At 43.3% G+C, this 17,539-nt stretch overlaps 1 protein-coding gene across 2 annotated transcripts in view; it reads left to right on the top strand.

The window, feature by feature from the left end:
* kalrna (kalirin RhoGEF kinase a) overlaps positions 1 to 17,539 on the top strand; it is a 148,354-nt gene that overhangs the window by 37,634 nt on the left and 93,181 nt on the right. For both annotated transcript variants that reach the window (XM_037109054.1, XM_037109053.1), the window contains exons 2-10: positions 3,507 to 3,581; positions 6,410 to 6,524; positions 8,726 to 8,918; positions 10,511 to 10,684; positions 10,791 to 10,874; positions 10,972 to 11,103; positions 12,423 to 12,545; positions 15,996 to 16,118; positions 16,576 to 16,767. In XM_037109054.1, coding sequence (XP_036964949.1) covers positions 3,507 to 3,581; positions 6,410 to 6,524; positions 8,726 to 8,918; positions 10,511 to 10,684; positions 10,791 to 10,874; positions 10,972 to 11,103; positions 12,423 to 12,545; positions 15,996 to 16,118; positions 16,576 to 16,767 — 1,211 coding nt within the window. The remainder of the gene's footprint in view (positions 1 to 3,506; positions 3,582 to 6,409; positions 6,525 to 8,725; positions 8,919 to 10,510; positions 10,685 to 10,790; positions 10,875 to 10,971; positions 11,104 to 12,422; positions 12,546 to 15,995; positions 16,119 to 16,575; positions 16,768 to 17,539) is intronic.

Here is a 17,539-nt window from a genome sequence, read left to right as displayed (position 1 = left end):
AGCCATTCATTAACATTGCCAGTTGAAGGGAACAGATGAGGTTGATTTTGATTTAAGGGCTGCTATTAAAAATTCATATTGTTTGGCAGATTAGGTCGTAGATAAAGCTTAGAAAGGCTGTTTTATCCAGTTAATGTGTCACATTAGTCTTCCCGGGCCATTCTTTTAGAGCTGTCTGTCCACAGTAAAAACACTCTATTTGTCCTCTCTGCGGATACAGCAACACTAAATCACAGCCAATGTCAACAGGCAGCTTCAAAAAAATCATTATTTAGTGGTCGTGATGACATCTAACAATGTCATTATAAATGCGTGTTAATGACAGCACTTGAGCTGTGAATTTGACTGCACTGACATTTCAAATGATGAGAACCTCTGGAACAGCAGAGCAACATTCGAACACTCCGGAGGCTGGTTTGGTGGAGAGAGAAGCGGTTTTGGTCTGAAATGAGTGCTGGGACAGGGAGAAAACGAAGCATCAGGTGGTTCTGGGTAATCTTGGATACTGAGTAATTGCGGACACCTAAGCTCGAGTGTTATTCTCTTTTTCTAACAAAATGTAGTCAACAGGACTTTTAGGATCAGTTAAGCTTGGATGCCATGTAGATAAAATCACATGACTTCAGGGGAGTGATGTCACAGACAGGGGCGGGGCACTTGTCAATCACAAAGCATCCGAAGAAACTGCACGATGAGGATTCTGATCTGGGTGTAAATCTTTCATAAACAAGATTTTTTTTAATTATTTGTACCACTTTATCAAATATAATTGACAATGTGGGACAGCGTGGTTACGGTACACGCAGTAAACATACAAGACGCATACACATGGCATACATACATAAGAGGACTACCTGGGGGGCTGAAGAATGAACTTCTATAAGCAAATTGAACTTATGTCCCCTCAAAACATGATACTGGAATTTCAAACTTTGAAACAATATACAAAGGTGACACAACGCTGGGTCATAATTTTATACTTTCATTGAAGAAAATGGGAGCTGTCACCCACCTGTCGAAAGTCTCTATAGACTTCAGCATGTCGGGTCTTCGGGTGCTTTGCTATATTTGTTGTGTTAGCACCTTTTGTGACCCACCCTTTGACTTTCCTCCTTCTTTTTGCCTGAAATGCATGTATGTAGTGATTCCAAACAGCATCCTGCGGAGACTCGTCACATGGCATCTTTAATGGGCTAACACCATAACATAATGCAATGAATGCAATGTGCGTAGAAAAGACAGCACTTTGAGTACAATAACCATCTCAGAAAAAACATTTCCCGGTATCAGGATATATGGTATTACTCGATTATTGTGATTATGATGAGTTACAGTGACTCTAAATAGGGTGAAAACAATGTTTTTGTCAAACAAATGCTTTATGAGAATTTCACAAAATAGTAACGGTATGACCACAGTACACTTTAAAAACAATCTATACCCCAAAATGGTATTTAGTATTGACAAATATAAAACACAAAGGACCAGAAAATCTGTCACAACATGAATGCATGCTTACATTTTCCTAAATTGTATTTTAAATGTTGACATTTTGTGCTTTGAAAACAGCGCAGCTCTTAGGCTCTGTGTGTATGAAAATAAAACCTGACATTTTTATGCAGTTTGAAACTGTACTGTGCCGTCACTAATGTGGCTGGAGGCGATGCAAATGGAACAGTAGAAGCCTGAACATAAAATCTGTGCACAGTAGGCCCAGTGGAGACGACTGAGGCCTGAGGAAACATTCAAAGCCGCTACTCTGCAGTATTTACACTGGGCCTTTTCAAACTGCTGCACCGGTGGTTTAAGACTTTTCATCCCATTTTCTACAACTGACATATTCTTTACTTCACAACAGGGAAGAAAAGGAATCTTTCTGATCTTTCCCCTAAGACTTAGGAAAGACAGTGGGGTGGTGCTTTCATGCGGTGGAGTCACCTGCAGCAGATCCAGCTCTGTAGGTTCAACAGCTCCTTCAGCTTTGAATTAAAACAATTTCCTGCAAGCCATTTTCACGCTGTTACATGAGGCAACATTAAACTGATCAATTAGACCATCAGCCTTGAAGGACGCTAATGCTCGTGACTAATTGCTCAGTTGCTGGATTGTGAACACCTCTGATTGGTCACGTGCCATGAACGCCCTCTGAATGTGGCTGAGCGATCTGATTTTGGTGCATTGCTTATACTATACAACTGTGGTAGAAGCAGGTTATTTTACAGTTGAACCACCAGGTGATTTGAGGGACGTCCCCATTCATGTCCAAAATTCGTCCAACCTTTTTAACCTGTTACCACAAGTCGACTGATACAGGGACTGCTGTCGACCAATAACTGATTAACTATTGTTACATTTTTAGGGAGTTTTTCTATTTTTACTGGTGCAGCTTTTCTAGCCTCCATGACTCTAGCAGTCGGGGAAACTTACAGACTACTTGACTGCACTGTAAATCGCTTGTCGTTCCTCAGCCAATCAAATCTGTGTATTGTGTTAGGCAGTGCATGGAATACCCTGAACATGTTTTTCTTCATTACACAAAACTTCATATCACCGCCTATCAGACAACATATAGGCTGATGCCAGTATATTAAATATCATATGATAATATCAGCTAACCGATCTCGGTCTGGAAATGGTGGAATTGAATATGACAGTGGGCTCCTCAGTCTGGCTTTTCCCCCTCTGTATTTCATGAATATGAAAGGGGGTTTGTGTTGATGTCAGCGTTTTAAAACATGGAACTGACCAGTCAGGTCTGGCGTCTCCCTCTCTCCCTTTCTGTGTCCTGAGATAGATTTTGCCGACTTAGCGCTCTCACTGTGGAATGCTCTTGGAATGTGTGTGTGTTTGTGCGTGTGCGCCTCTGCGTGTGTGTGTGTGTCTGAGTGAGAGAGTGTGTGCGAGTGTGTGTGCTTCACAGCCAGGACAGTGTATCACATGCACACACACACAGCGGGACGCGGACATTTGGGCCTGTTTTCTGCTGAGAGAGAGAGAGGGAGGGCTGAGCCGGTAGAGAGAGCTTTGATCAAAATGAGAGGGAGAGGGGGAGAGATTTCATAACATGACAGACGGATGACCAGATGAACCGAGAGGGAAAGAAACGGATCAAGACGAGGGGAATGAAATCGCAGAGATGTAAAGCGGCTGCAGAGGATGGAAGAATGAAGATGACGTGACCTCGTTTCACCGTATATTTACATTACATGTAGATGTCTGAAGAGTGACTGCTGACACTCCCTGTGAACTGGTGTAAACAACATGAATGTATTAAAACACTCACAATAGCATTGTTGCAGTATGTGAAATAGAAAAGAACAGATGCCTCCGTGATGTGTAGAAGTGTACAGTAAGAGCTGGATGTGTGTGTGTGTGTGTGTGTGTGTGTGTGTGTGTGTGGGTGTGTGGGTGTGTCCCTCCTCACAGGAATGTTGATCTGATAATGGGATTAATGCTAAAAGCTCCACTGACTGACTGTCTCTCTCTCTCTCTCTGTCTCCCTGCAGGGTCACTGAGGACTGAAGGCATCAAGGCGTCTGACGTTCTTCCTGTGTTGAAGGAGAAGGTTGCCTTCGTATCAGGTGGGTTGTCAGTCAGCTAAATCACCGAAACCTTCAATCCAAGACAGTCCAAGCTCATATCTGCTGCAGTCTGAGAGCACATCCCCATCAGAGAAGTCTCATCTGAAGGACTGGGGTTTGTGAAGCACTGACAATCTAATAGGGGAAAGGATCATAGCTGCTGCTAGCTATGTCTGCAGTGATCAGCTGGATGGATGGATGGATGGGTGTGTGGATAGATAGATAGATAGATAGATAGATGGTGTTCTGAATGGAGGGATTTTGTCAAGGCAAGTTCCATTAATGGCCTTCGTTGAATATGTAGCAGGAAGTAGAGAGTACTGTTAATGATCACTGTGAGACACATCTCAGCCAGTGTCTGAGGAGTCCCCTGGGCTGCTTCTAAACTGTCTCAGACTCAGGACCTACTTATAGAGCCAAAGTGAAAATATCAATTAGTGTTAGATCATAGATGTAGAAGTTAGGAATGACTCACCCCTCCTTTTTTTTTAAGGAAATTCTCTCACCTCAGTCAGCGCAAGGCTACTTTTAGCCATGGCGTGTTTTGTGAATACGGCCCCAGATCTCTGAACCTCTAGTGACCGCTCTGTCAAACTCCTCAGGGTCCACAGCCTGATCCAAGACCGTGACAAATCTTCATACAGCTGGGCCTACATTCACAACAGCTTGCAGCCGAACAAGGTCAGAACAGTGGATATGACAGTGGGCTTTAGGAGGAGCCCCCAGCAGTGACCCCGTTCAGCATAGTCAATATCACAGTGACAGCCATGCAAACCTTCAGGGCTGCAGAAAAGATCGTTGGTGTGGACCAACACTTGCACACCTCCTGGGACAGGAAGTGGGCAGGGAAAACCATCACAGGCCCTTCACACCCTGAACATGACTTATGTGAACTTCTCCCCTCTGGCAGGCGCTGCACATCACCGTGTGCCAAAACAAGCAGAGGAGGCCGACACATGAACTGCTTCACTCCGCAGGCCATCGCACTCACACACACTCGGCCATGTGATGTATTTTGACTCTGGACAAACAAGATACAACGTCACGTGACCTGGCGAATTGACCAACCAGAACCGCTGTGCCCCCGAGATATTGAATACTACATTTTCTTCCACTACGACAGCTGCTGTGAATTTAAAAGAACACAAGCACAGATTGTGAGAAAAAAAAAACAAAAAAAAAAAAACTTTCAAAAAGTGTTTTCACACCCGGACTCAAGGCCGTGGCAGAACCAGAGGACCATACCCAGATCTGATTGGACTGAATGTAGAGAGGCTGTACTCCGGTCCAGAGTCTGCTCTGGCCTGGTCACTAGGAACCAGGTACACCCATAAAGACTGTAGGTTGTGTCAGATTTCTAAATGGCTGGTTGGGGCAATGGAACGTGAAAATGTGAAAAAACAAAACATAAAACAAAAAAATAATTTGTTTTAATCTGCTGGTTGAGTCTGACACATCAAACCGCGCTCTTATTGTCTAAACATAAAGTATAGCCAATAATACATTTGTATATCATACTACAGGATCATACTGCAGTATTGGAATGGATTATTTTCTTACAAACAAAATATATATACAGAAGATCTCTCTTTCCTTATTGTAATAAAGATAATAATACATTATTAGTGATGATTCCAGTGAGTACAGTAAGCACAAGTTATTAGGAATTAGAAATAGAGAATGGGAAAGAGACCTAGAGACAGAACGGAAGACAAAGGGAGAGAGCATGTTAAACACGCAGTGCCAACGACAATCTGTCATCGAGATTCCTCCTTAGATTACAGCCGCATGCTCTCGCCCAACGCGTACGTGTGTGTGTGCGCACACACACGCACACACGCACACACCGATTTTCCATGTCTGAGTAGCAGTTTCATAAACAGTGTGGTTTGTGTTTCTTACATTAATCTAACCAAAACATCTCTACACACATAATTTATCACAGGGAGGGAGGGAGTTTGTATTTCGGAGCCCTTGGAAAGTGTGTTTACTGGATGATGTAGCTGTGATGGGAGTTATGTTACTGATACAAAGATATTAAAGCTATTAGTGTGAAGTAATGTGCAGATTAACACTGATGTGGTCTAACTGGTGATAATGGAGTGACAGTGGTTGTAGTATGGAGTGGACGTGTGCTCTGTAATAACAGTGTGTTCATGGTCGTACTTCATGGACTATGTGGTCTGTATTTAGTTGTTTTATTTTAATCTACATGTCATGTAGTTCATAACAAAAATATTGTGATTACTGTTATTGTGTACTCGAATTGCATCATTGACATTTAAAAAATCCTTTTCTCTGTAACTTTTATGTGGTCATGCTGCACAAGCAGTGCAACTATGAACTGCTTCTGCTAACAGTAGGCTACTGATGCTACAAGTACAACAAGCACTGCAACTACTACTGTAGTTGTACAGCTGCTGCAACAAGCTCTTCCTATGCTACCTGTAGCATTGCTACAAGTGCAACTACCACCGCTAGTACTGCTGTTAAAACCACCACAATTGTTAGTTGTGCTATGACTGCTTCTTCTATTGCTAATACAGCTTCTGCTACTGCTGCAGCACTACTGCAGCTACCTGCTAGGCCTGCTAACTGCATCGTAATGAAGGATTCACCAAATGTGTCTGACAGGGTTTCCTCATGCAGCTCTGTGGCTCAGAGGCAGACGCTGCATCAGGATTTGGCTACAGGGTCACAACTTGTTCGCAGGACAAATGTCATGTCACTTAAGGTGTTTACATGATTTGTTGATAAAAGGGTTATTCCTTTGAATGCAACATACATGGCATCATTAAACACTTCTGTCTTATTATGTGTGTGCACAGGTGGGCGAGACAAACGAGGAGGACCAATCCTGACATTTCCTGCGAGGAGTAACCACGACCGAATAAAACAGGAAGACCTGAGAAGGCTGGTAACCTACCTGTCTACTGTTCCTAGGTATACACACACACACGCACACACACACACACACACACACATAGGAAGCAGTCAGAACTGTGCCTGTAGGATGATTGACGTTTAGTGAATGGGACTGGCAAAGAGAAGTGCGGGGTGAAGTGCATGGGGAGTGCTTCGACGCCATCCGCACTGTGGAATCAAACGCTCCTTTCTTCTCCGTCACCCGGCAGACTGTGAGCAGCGTTTGATTTGCATCAGCATGAAAGCTGCAGTGTCTGCAGCAGGCAGCGGCGGGTCGGTCCCACTTAACTTCAGGTCCATTTATTGCTGCTGCCCCTCATTACATGCCGAGGACGGTACGGGGGATATGCTCTTCTGGAGAAAATTGATCAATGATCCGTAACAAACCAGTTCCGGTAACCCTTCACGTAATGTCCCACTGAAGAATTTAGGCCATTTTGGGGTCAATTCTAAACCTATTTTAAGTGATTTGATGTGAAGTGGCCTGATAGCAGATCCTATACTGATGATGATGATCATGATATTCAGTCAGCAGAAATGGCAGCTGCAGCTAGAAGTCTGGTCAAACGACAGAACAACATCATTTCCTACTGAAATGACTGAAAACAAGCGTGTGATCAGGTTTTGGGTGGACTCTGCCTTTTTGTCTGGCGTTGGTTTCTTTCGAGCAGGGGCTGCTACGAGTATAGAGAGCAGCGGGAGCAAACTGAAATGTGGAAATGTCCACTTACAAGCAGAAACTCCTCCGGTGGTGCACTTAAGCAGGCTTTTGCATCAAGGATGTATCACCTGCTGAAAGGCATTAAGCCTACATTGATGAGCTGCGAAAAAAAAAACAAAAAAAAAACAAAAACAAACGGCCAAATAAACCTTTGCTATGATAAAAGAAGGTTTTTATTAGCCGACCAAACACTCAGATGACAGAGTGCCCTTGGATGTAACAACAGGGGGAGTTTCCAATCTAGTCCGTGCGTGCGACTCCAATTTACCTGACTGACTAGAACACTTAACTATCCCAAATCTGTTCTATCGTTTGATCCGTATCAGCCCCGCTCTGATTCCTCCTGCTAATAGAGCTGCTGTTTCCATGGTGACGAGTGGAGTTTGAGCCTCCCCGAGGCAGATCATAATGGACGTGCCTTTGTTGAATTTATGTTAATAGCGGCAGCGTGTTAGTGGAGGTGAGGGGCTCTCCAGCATGGTGTCACGCTGCCCGGCGACACAACTGGTGTCAGAACGGCTTCTGGTCAACGGGACATATCTGTTCCCTCTGTTCTCAAGTGACGTCCTGTCATGCGCTTGGTGACCGTCAGTTGAACTTTCTTGAACTTGACACCACAGTAATTAGAATTGATCCGCCCCATAGCATTTTGCAGACACGCATGTAGGCTTATGGTTTGTACGCTATACGTACCACATGTTTTCCCGTAGATTAACATGCAGCAAGCACAGACGAATCACCATCTGGTGGGCCACTCTGGTGTTATCGTATCGTATCTATTTACGCGCGTGAATGTGACTGAAAACAGATCCGAAAATATGCATTTCAGTGCTTTTTCTTGCTCTCGGGGCACAAACACTTGATCTGATCTGTACCACATGTGAACAGAATTATTACTGAATAATTAGATGAGGGGATGTGAATAATGTATGAAACATGTGAACCATCTCCTTTTTTTTTTTTCTTCTTAATGAACTGCTAGTCAAATGCAGCACTACTGCAACACCGCGTTTCCCTCTGCGCCTCACGGTTTGATCCCGCGCAGGCTGTTTTTGAAATGTGCCGTCGTTTTCTTTCCGACATACAAAATCTCAGGCACCTCTGATGTGATTAATTACAAAATGGGGAAATTATGCATCTCACCACCACACACCTGTGTTCAGAGTGTCTGTGTCTTGAGGATACAGCTCAGACTCGGGGAGGAATTGTTCTTGATTTAGGGTTGATTTTTTTTGCATTTAATATTCATATATGTAGAAAAACATTTAGACGACTACTTTCTTGTAGATCAGTACTGCCGACTGGTTCACTGTCAATGTTTCTTTCTATAATTGGTTCCATGTAACAGTCTGAGAGGAACCAGTAAGATAAATTAATTTCTCTGTTAGGATTTACAGCATACCAACATTTCTTTTGAACCTCCCCGTTGTCTGCTTCTGTGGTCCCTTTCTTCTCTTCTGTCATTTACATCTCTGCTGCCTTGTGTCTCCCCTGTCAGTGAGGATGTCTGTAAACGTGGTTTTACTGTCATCATCGACATGCGCGGCTCTAAGTGGGAGCTGATCAAGCCCCTTCTGAAGACGCTGCAGGAGTTTTTCCCGGCCGAGATCTGCGTGGCGCTCATCATCAAACCGGACAACTTCTGGCAGAAGCAGAAGACAAACTTTGGCAGTGCAAAGTTCTCATTCGAGGTCAGTCAGCGGGCTTCTGTGCTTTTAAAAATATATATATATTGATGTTTTTATATGCAAGCTAACTGTTCAGTTTTGTTCAGGCGAGCGAGGCCTAAACAGTTTAAACAGTCTTCATTTCAGAAACTAAAATTACCAAACATCAGTCCTGATGATAACTACCAGATATTCATTCATTTTCAGGATTGTAACCCTTCAAATATATTTTCCATGTGCTTAATTCATAGTGTTTTTATGTTTTTCACATGGAACAATCTTTGTAATAAATGTGGTCTTTTATCAGTTGCATGAGGGCTTAGTGCCCTTATTATGAGCAGAAAATCCTATAGGACACAAGGGAGATGACATGTATTTGGCCTATGTGCGAAAACACAGGTAAATAGCCCTATATTGTGAAAAATACTAAAAATAACAAAAACTTATCTGGGACCACAAAATGAAAGCCTATGCTGTAATGACAGTGAGTTGAAATAAAAAAAAATGTTTTTTTAATCTGGTTTTAATGTTTCAACAGTTTCAGCCGTCCGTCTGTAACACAGAACACAGTGAGTTATAGACAAGTTGTATGAGCTGAGGTAGAAATTGAGAAGAAAAAGCACCTTTGCCAAAATGTACATATTAATATTACAACCAAAATGATCAAAAATGAAAGTTTAAAAAAACTGTCAGATGTACCCACAGTTGCATGGTGAGTGTTAAGTGACTAGTTCAGTGACGTTAATGATTGTGAAATTGTTTAACCTAGGTTAGCTTTGTTAACGGTTCAGTTGAGCAAATCTATTTAGTTCAGGCTAGCTGACAGTTACCGCTAGGTTTAGCTAGCCAACCTGCTAAAGCTGTTCAGGTTAGCTGACACTTTGTTTGCCATCTAACATTAGCATTACAACAGCTCAAGGCTCAGGCTAAAGTTAGCTCAGGCTTCAGTTTAACAGCCCAACTTTCATTTGGTTCAGGTAAGAACTGGATACCTTTAGTAAGGAAAACATCCCGGGTATTGTTAGCAAGCCAGGTCACAGATGAGCTAACGGATGAACTGAAACAGTTTATTTAAAAGACATTTTGAATGATTGAAGACCAATCTCCACATTGTCTCTGCTCTCCACTCTGTTTGTTAACTGTATTGGACTCTGTCCTGCCAAAGAGCCATGCTGTTGAATATAAGTGAAGCACGTGTAAGCCTTTTTTTTAAATCACTTTATTTCCTGAGCTACACTCTGGATGATCACTATTTTCTTGAATCATGATGAAGAATCATTTGCAACACGACTGTCTGCATGAAGGCTATATTGATTCATTCGTCTGACGTGTGTGACCACTGACATGGTCTTCTGAAAACTCTCCTGAAGGTATAGAGACACTGAAATGGATTGAAATGAGAAGAATCAAGCACCAGTATTCTGGTTTGAAACGTCCTGAGACTTGCCTTTTTCTAGTTTATACAGATTTGCATACAGCATTTATCTGTAATTATTTTCTTCGGTAAATGTCAGAGCTGGATGTATCAGTGGAACAAAAGGCACATATCTGGTTGATCCGTCTCTGCTAAAAACACGGTTTTAAATATTTCTTTTGTATTTCTGCTTGTGTACCAGACTAGCATGGTGTCAGTCGAAGGTCTGGCCAAACTGGTGGACCCCTCCCAACTGACGGACGACTTCGAAGGCTCTCTGGACTACAACCATGAAGAATGGATGGAGCTGAGAGTCTCTCTGGAGGAGTTCATGTCCAACGCCGTTCACCTGTTGTCCAGACTGGAGGACCTGCAGGTGGGGCATGGGCAGATGAGCAGAAATATTAATGGTTGATTGAGATATGGGAAGTTTAACATGATTAAAGGAACTGCATAACCACAGTTTCTACTGTGTGCTGCAGGAGCTTCTGTCCAAGAAGGAGTTTCCTGCAGATGTGGAAGGATCTCGTCGGTTGATAGAGGAGCACACACAGCTGAAGAAAAAGGTGGGAGCGCTGCTGTCCGGTCACTCTGATACAAAGTCAGGAAACATCTACAGGAATAATGTTAAGTCATTTCTCATGATGTCCTCCTCTCCTGTAGGTGCTGAAGGCTCCAGTGGAGGAGTTGGACCGGGAGGGCCAGAGGCTGCTGCAGTGTATCCGATCAAGTGATGGTTTTTCAGGGAGAAACTGCATCTCAGGCTCTGCCGACTTCCAGAGCTTGGTGCCCAAGGTAAGTCACTCTCCAGCTGGCAATGAACATGGAAATGGTTCCTGAACTAAACCTAAGCGATTTAGTATTGCATTCAGATGCACAGAAATGGTAGATGGACATGCTCTTCCAGTCTACTATCCACTCAACGTGCTTTACAACACATATCCACCCATTCACACACACATTCACACTCAACCCTCTGATTGTGATTACTCCTGAGCTACAGCCGCCCCCTTACGCATATACAAATCATGCTCCTACCTAATGACACACATCAGTGTAGCCGTGACAGAACAGGCAGAAAGGTCAGCAGCATGTCTGCAAGTCCAGTTCTCTCCCTCCAGCAGCACAGAGGCGCAACAAAAAAGGGGCGTGAAGTGATGTGAGCTCACCAGACGCAGCCATGATGATGTAAACAGCTCGGAGAAGTACTTGTTAGATTGACAGTATTTTCCATCTGTGCGGAGCAATATGGAGTAATGAGTGAACCGCCACGGTGCATGTAAATAAACGTTGTTATCTGCAGATGCTTTCACGCCTGTTGTCAGATATGCTGATGGAGTTCACTTGAGTCACGGAGCATTAACCACAAACGCTGAGGTGTAGTCTCACCAGGAAATCTGGAAGTAAACAGCAAACAAATCTACAGTATACACACCGATATGCACAGAGAGAACACGGCATAGGGTGAAGCGGTCATTTTTCTTTTAACCAATTATCACGATGAGTTTGATGGTTTTAACAACTGATGCTCTTAACAAATACACAGGTAGACTACACCATAAAGAGCGCAGTGAGCGTCATGCTGCAGAGTGTTTGCATAAAGCTCACACACTGTTCGTTACACACATTTGCATTTATGTTGCTATTTGATATGAGGCGTAAAAGACGTGTCTTAATAACTTGATTTTTTTAAGTATGTTGTGTTTATCAGTCTCAAAGTGCTCTGCAATTAATATAACGATAAATAAAGAAGGATTAAATAAACCGAGCAATAGATAAGAATTTTTAATAGTGTGTATGATATAGAATGCAAAAAAGCTTCAGCTGCCTGGTTATACAGATCCCACCGGTGTGACCTGCCAATCACAGCACTGAGGGGAATATATAATAGATGAATAATATATGAATTAAAATTATTAATAGATAAAATGATAGACTAAATGCAAAACGTGCCTGAGGGGTTTAAAAACAGCAACAATCTTTAGATCATTGGTTACATGTTTGTCAGCTTATGTGTAAAGAAAACAGTCAAACTAGTAGAACACAGCTCCGTGCTGATGAGACATCAGCAGAAACATCGTCACAGCACTCCTTCGGTCTTGCTCTCCTGCCAGGTGGCCAGTCTGCTGGACAAGCTGCACTCCACCAGGCAACACCTCCATCAGATGTGGCACGTCAGGAAGCTGAAGCTGGACCAGTGCTTCCAACTCCGACTCTTTGAGCAGGACGCCGAGAAGGTGAGTCGTAACCTGCGCCTGGTGTCAGTATACGAGTGGGAGTTATCTGCACGTTACGGAGAAAAGTCAAACTTCACTGTGATGGCTGCATGAGGAGGTGATCGAGGAGTCTGAACAAATGTGCCGAAAAAAGGAAGTTTGACTCACGCTGACTTGTTCTGTTCCTGTTGCTGCCTCACAGTAAACGGCCCTCGGTGACGCCTCCTTGTATGTCTCACTGCATTATTCAGACATCCAGTGGGCTTTTACTGCGAAGGCGATGAGATGCACCGAGAAAGAGTTAACGTCAGCCGTCATGAGTGAACCTGTTGATCATGACAAACTGTATTTGGTGCTTCGTTATTTATGCCGCCCTGTTTACCGAGACATAACATTGATTTGAGAAGGCTGACCCCAAAAATACATCCGGAGGCCAAAACATAGTATTTCCTAACAGTTTTTCACATCCTGGGTCACCGTAAACTTGTCCGGAAACCCGTTTGCGGTCTTAATGAATTAGCCCGGGCTGTTTATCTAAACAGAGGAACACATTTAGCAGCTGATCCAGCGGAAAATCAGCCAGCGTTGCTTCACTTAGCCAGGCTAAGTGATTAGCTGTGGTTGTGAGTGAATGTTTGGATTCCATTCATCATTAACATACCAGCTGTGTAAGACCACATGCAGAACTATTTCAGCTTCCTTCCAAATTGCTATATATAGAAAGATCACGCTCTGCCATATGGAGGAGTCGGTGTTTAAAGGAGCACAGGTACAGTTCTAGACAAAGACAAAACGCTGTGTAAAACAAACAAAAAAAAAAAAGCAGAGGGCAATCATTAGCAAACGAACTGTGTTTATGACAACAGCCACTTTCGCAGATGTTTCCGCTTGAAAGAGAACCTTACTAGTCTGTTGTTGCCCCTGTCGCGACCCGTTTCATACGTGTTCAGAACAAGCGTATGTGGCCCAGGTGGCAATTGAGGGGCTGAGTTAATAAAATGTCAAACATTAACAAGAAATAAACGAAACATGAGACATGAAAATGAAAATGAGTTTGAAAAAAATATTACTAAATAAGAGTCAATGGCAGGGCAAGTGTTCGTGTTGCGTGTTTCATTAACGTGGACGTTGCCTGACTAAAGGAGACTGAGACCTCCTGATTGTCATGGACAAGAGAAGCTTTTGTGGAACACTGTCGAATCATGCTGGGAAAAAACACGAGTCAGCAGGTTTTGCACAAACTTGTGGAGTCCATGCAGCTCGGGTGCAAGCTGTCATCAAAGCAAATACTAAGATATTCTGAAAATGATGGACTTTTCACTCTGATTATTAGGCTTGTGTCAGCATTTGTGATTAATGAAATAGTGTAAGTTAGAAGTGTTTTACAAGTCTTTTGACTATTGGTCTCAGACTTTGTGACTCTACTGCATGTTTTACACAGCCTCCCAACTGTGCCTCTGAATTGCTTTTATTTTGTAAACCAATAGATATATAGAAGAAATTCTGAAAAAAAAAAAACAAAAAAAAACATTTGGACACAACAGAAAATAGCTTCATACAGACTATACTGGCGACAAAGCTTGAGCCTTTAAAAATCAGCAAATGCAAAGAAATCAGTTCTGATGGTGATGGGACTGTACGACCGCCTAGCTGGCTGAAGGATTTTGACCTTCAGCCCTGCATCATGCCGACAGAGCTGCTTGCGTTTAGTTGTCTCCAAGTGTTGTTGATGGGACACACACACACACACACACACACACACACACACAAACATAAATGGGCGTCGGTCGACTCAGTGTGTCATTCCACGCAGACATCCACATGCGGGAGCGGTAAATATTTACTGTAAAGCAAACAGAGAGAAAAAAAAAAATAAAACAGTTTTGTCCACATCGGTGTTTTCATGCCGAGGAACTGCGGGGGTGGGTCGACGAGTGTACACTGTGGGAAACACTCAGCGCTTGCGGTGGAGCCAGGGAAACAGTCAGACCTGACGAGGTGATCGTTCTGTTGAAATCACAGCTAGAGAACTGACTGTGTGGATGATGTGGTAACCATGGTAGCCACTCGGCACTACAAGTGGCCTCCATCTGTCTGCGAAGATTGATTCAGACGGAAAAAGCAACCTTGAAGGTTGTCCTGGCCTCTTAGGCTTTACACTAATCAGCTGGTGGAGATGAAGCCAACAAAGGAGGATGACGACATGTTTTCAAAGAGTGTTCCTTTGTTCTGTTACAGCCTGCGTCCCGTTTATATAATTTGGGCCGCGGGCTGTCTCAGTTATGGCAACGTTGTACTCACCAACTTTATTGTGGAGTAGACACAAAAGATTAGTCACGGCAGCTGCTTGCAAATGCTTCACACATGTTTCATTACATGTGTGAAAGTTCATCCTTGATCCTGGAAACAGTAGTCTGACGAAAAGACCTGAGCTCCAGGTCCAGTTACTAGCTTTCCTAGAGCAGTCAACAGCAAACATCTCAACTCAGGTAAATCTTTTTTGATATGTGGAATGTCAGTGTTTCCAGTGTGCTCGCAGTAGCACAAAAAATACATGTGTAGACCCAATCACACAGCCTGTTCAAGGCAGAAATGATCACTCTGTATGAAAGGTATGTGGCTGCCACCACCGTCCTGAAGCGCGGTGGTGGCAGCATCGTGCTGCGGGGATGCTTCTGAGCAGCAGGTCCTGGAGGGCTTGTTAAGGTAGAGGGTAAAATGAGGGCAGCAAAATACAGAGAGGGTTTAAAGACAAGGAGTTGAATATTCTGGAGTGGCTGAGTCAAAGCGCGGACCTTGATCCTGTAGAGAATTTGTGTTCACACCCGATCCCCGCGCAACCTGACAGAGCTTGAGTGCTTTTACAAAGAAGCATGGAGTACTTATGCCATCACTTATTTTACATTATAGTAATTAGAGATTACTCTGTAGACGTCTGTTTACACTTAAACATTTTTGTCATTTTTTCAGCCCAAAGAAGTCAAATTATAATGACCAGGATTCCATTCATGAGAAAAAAAAAGGGAAAATAGCCCAAGGGGTTGAATATTTTTGATAGGCACCGTATATGAAGTGGATGTTGGGAGTAGGAGGGGATGGAGGGGAAGGCTAACAGGCCACTACACTACTATAAGACTACAGCTTGAGACAAATCATGATCTCTTCCTCGCCCTAACCAATGGTTTATTGTGTCCAAACCTAACTAGAGCATGAGCACATTGTTCTCACAGCATGCAATTGAAAATTTCACATGAACAGAGCAAAGATTCAACATATTCCTGGTTAGCAGAAAGGTACACTGCCAAGATTTAATCTGATGGCGGGTTGTTGCAGCGGGGTTAGTTACAGAGGTGAATTGATGTTGTGATTGAGACATGCAGGGATCCCTGCATGACAGGAGCTTAGTTAGCAATGTTATTAATGTTGCCGTGTGGTGTGTGTGTGTGTGTGTGTGTGTGTGTGTGTGTGCAGATGTTTGACTGGATCAGCCACAACAAGGAGGTGTTCCTGCAGAGTCACACGGAGATCGGCCGGAGTTACCAACATGCTGTGGAGCTGCAGACGCAACACAACCACTTCGCCATGAACTCCATGGTAGCTAATGTTTCACACGCACACTTATTATATTGGCCCACTGTGGATCAACGTGTATGACAGCAGATAAACCATCAGGTTGAAAAGACAGTCTTTATGGCACTGAGTCTGTGTAAGTGCCTGGAAGTGTGAACTATACTAGAATATAGTCATGTAGCCATGTTAGCTTAGCTTTCCTTTGTTTTGCAAAAGTTAATGAGATGAAATCATTCAAATATAAAACCCACAATCCATGGCATCAAAGAAAAGATATACTGAGTTAAATTTTGCACAGAACTGTAATATATGATTTCCTTAAAGTCATTTTTATATGATTTTGATAGACACACATTTTATGTACAGATATTGTGTGCACACTGTATTTTATGCAAGATGGAATGCATTAAGTGCAGTTCCACTAATGACAGCAGGATCGGCCAGTTAACAACAGCGTCTTGTTCCTGTCTTTTCTTCCCAGAATGCCTATGTAAATATCAACAGAATCATGTCAGTGGCGAGCCGCCTGGCGGAGGCCGGTCACTACGCCTCCACACAGATAAAGCAGATCTCCGGTCAGCTGGATCAGGACTGGAAAAGTTTTGCCGCTGCGCTTGACGAGCGCTCCACCATCCTTGCCATGTCGTCGGTCTTTCACCAGAAGGCTGAACAGGTGAGATCGCGAGGAATTCAAATTCACAGAGAAATCAGCGAGCAGAGCTTGGCTCCTGAGCTGACAGCAGCGAGAACAAACCGGCCATGTTTTGTTGGAAAAAAAATAAAAAATAAATCCCCCCTCCTCCTCTAATGGAAGGACTTCTCTGTCATTAGAGGAAAAGCTGTTCCACTTACTGTTAGACTGCCTGGTTTCCGACTATCTAATCCAGGAATCTCTCGGCAGCAGACAGGGGTCCAGAATGTAAAATGTAAATGGGACATTACTTTTATTGTATTATTGATTATATTTAATAGATCAAACTGCTCTACTGCTGATTCTTGGACGGTTGACATGGCAACAGATGGGACTTGTTTGATTCCTGCTGGGCCCTTGACATTAGCTACAAGTGTACGTTTGAGAGAGCCGGAGATGAAAGACAGGAGAGAGCGAGAGAGAGGAAGAGAGAGAGAGAGAGAGAGAGAGTGTTGGAGGTGACGCAGGATTGGCTGAGACTGAAAACGAGCATAATGAAAGACAGAAGCAAACAAAGATGAAAGATGAAACGCGTGATGAGGAGAGAGAGATACAAGTGAAGGGAAAATGGCAAGACTACAGACAAAAAGTGTGAAAATGAGAGAGATTAGAGGGAGGGAAGGAAAGGCTGTCCTCATTCTGCAGACACACTGACCCTGCTGGTAAATGATCTGATTTTTTGTATTCTGTGGCCTTAAACTCACATTTAGTGTTCTGCCAAAGTCCCAGGGTAATTTAGAATGGACCATAGCAC

This window comes from Acanthopagrus latus, chromosome 9 (assembly GCF_904848185.1).
Source record: "Acanthopagrus latus isolate v.2019 chromosome 9, fAcaLat1.1, whole genome shotgun sequence".
In the NCBI taxonomy this organism is placed as follows: Eukaryota; Metazoa; Chordata; class Actinopteri; order Spariformes; family Sparidae; genus Acanthopagrus; species Acanthopagrus latus.
The sequence above is the reverse complement of the archived record's forward strand: the minus strand, read 5'-3'. Positions and strand labels throughout refer to the sequence as shown.